The 1,677-nt window shown below is 43.9% G+C and overlaps 1 protein-coding gene across 1 annotated transcript; it reads left to right on the plus strand.

Annotated features, from left to right (window-relative positions):
- Nucleotides 1-481: 481 nt before the first annotated feature.
- On the plus strand, nt 482-957 carry LOC104401654 (general transcription factor IIE subunit 1; the record flags this gene model as incomplete). Its single annotated transcript, XM_010009317.1, has 1 exon — nt 482-957. A coding segment is annotated over exon 1 (448 nt), but the record flags the coding sequence as incomplete, so codon positions are not given.
- Nucleotides 958-1,677: the final 720 nt, after the last annotated feature.

Raw genomic sequence — 1,677 nt, forward strand, 5'->3', positions numbered from 1 at the left:
GATGTCTGAGGAGTAGAAGCAGGCAGAGCTACTTACAGTGTGATAAAGTGACATCAACTGGGGCCACAAGACTACTCCACTCTTGGGCTGTCTTAGGACCTCTCTTGCTGTAGCCTTTTTCTGCTTCACCCAAGCTACAAGTCTCAGCTGATCATGAAGCTGTCTACTGGAGCTCAGCTTCAAGACAGCTTTCTTATTCCAGCTCTGTTGGCTGTAACTGAGTAGAAATGAAATCTGCCGTATGTTGTGGTACCAACTTCTTTTGGCTTTCTTTAAGTTTTCAATCATTTTGTTTGAATGAGAGGTACCATTTCCTAGTTCTACTTCTGTAGCATTGTCTTTATTAATACCCAAGAAGACAGTACAGGACTTGGGAAAGAGAAATGGGAAACACTCCATTCTTTTCTCAGCTTTAAGTGAGATAAAACTTCTGAAGTCAGAAGACTAGCTAAGAATCTGTCTGCCTTTTTTCATTGCAGTATACATGAAGCTCAAGATCTGAACCTGCTATGACTGACCCAGACGTTCTCACTGAGGTCCCAGCAGCTCTCAAACGCCTTGCCAAATATGTGGTGCGTGGCTTTTACGGCATTGAACATGCTTTGGCTCTGGACATTCTCATCAGGAACCCCTGTGTGAAGGAAGAGGACATGTTAGAGCTCCTTAAGTTTGATAGGAAGCAGTTGCGGGCTGTCCTCAACACCCTCAAGGGTGACAAGTTCATCAAATGCAGGATGAGGGTAGAGACGGCTCCAGATGGCAAAACCACCCGTCATAACTACTACTTCATCAACTACCGCCTTCTGGTTAACGTGGTGAAGTACAAGCTGGACCACATGAGGAGGAGGATTGAGACGGATGAAAGAGACTCCACCAATCGTGCCTCTTTTAAATGCCCCATTTGCTTCAGCACCTTCACAGACTTGGAGGCCAACCAGCTGTTTGACCCCAGGACAGGTAAGAGTACAGAGGACAGGTAACAGAATGCTCTTGCTGTTTCCTTTGTAGGTGCTGGACTTGAAGGAAACAGTCTTGGGAAAATTCTCTGGTGTTCATCCAGAGCTAGAGGGCACTCCGTTTCTGCAGGTGGTAAATGTTCCAGCAAACTACAAAAGTGATGTATAGAGACTTATGCAGTTTGTACAGGCAAATAGCAGTGTTGGTAAAATGCTTGAGTGACAAGCAGTAGAGAAATGGAGGTCTTATCACAACAGCCTTCAAAGGTGAATAAAGCAGTCTGTCCTTGTTGGAAGCGGAAGGCTATTCAGTATAACCTGCTCTTGCTTGTAAACTGTATGACTTACTGGTAGTTTGCAGAGAGGACGTATGTTTAGTTAACTTTGGTCTGCAAAAAGTTTTAATTTAGATATGTTCATGCAAGGGATGAGTTGCTACAGTTTAATTTTCTTCTGTCCAGTTCATTACACTGCACACCCTTGATTCCCCAGGGTAAGGCAGTCTCATGAAAGTTAAAAGAAATTAATTAGGCTTGTCTGCTGTTGAGAGTAAACAAGATTCTTTTTCAAGTCTGTGTGTCAGTCTCAGTGGAGCTGCAGATCTGTCTCATGCATATGAAATAAGAATCTTTTCTAGGTGTTATTGTCTACCGGGGCAGTCCAAATACTTTGTGCTTTGTGCGAGGGAAGAAAAGGAGGAACACCTGCACCTGATGAGATC

The sequence above is a fragment of the Nestor notabilis genome, unplaced genomic scaffold (assembly GCF_000696875.1).
Source record: "Nestor notabilis isolate BGI_N333 unplaced genomic scaffold, ASM69687v1 scaffold35962, whole genome shotgun sequence".
Lineage (NCBI taxonomy): Eukaryota > Metazoa > Chordata > Aves > Psittaciformes > Psittacidae > Nestor > Nestor notabilis.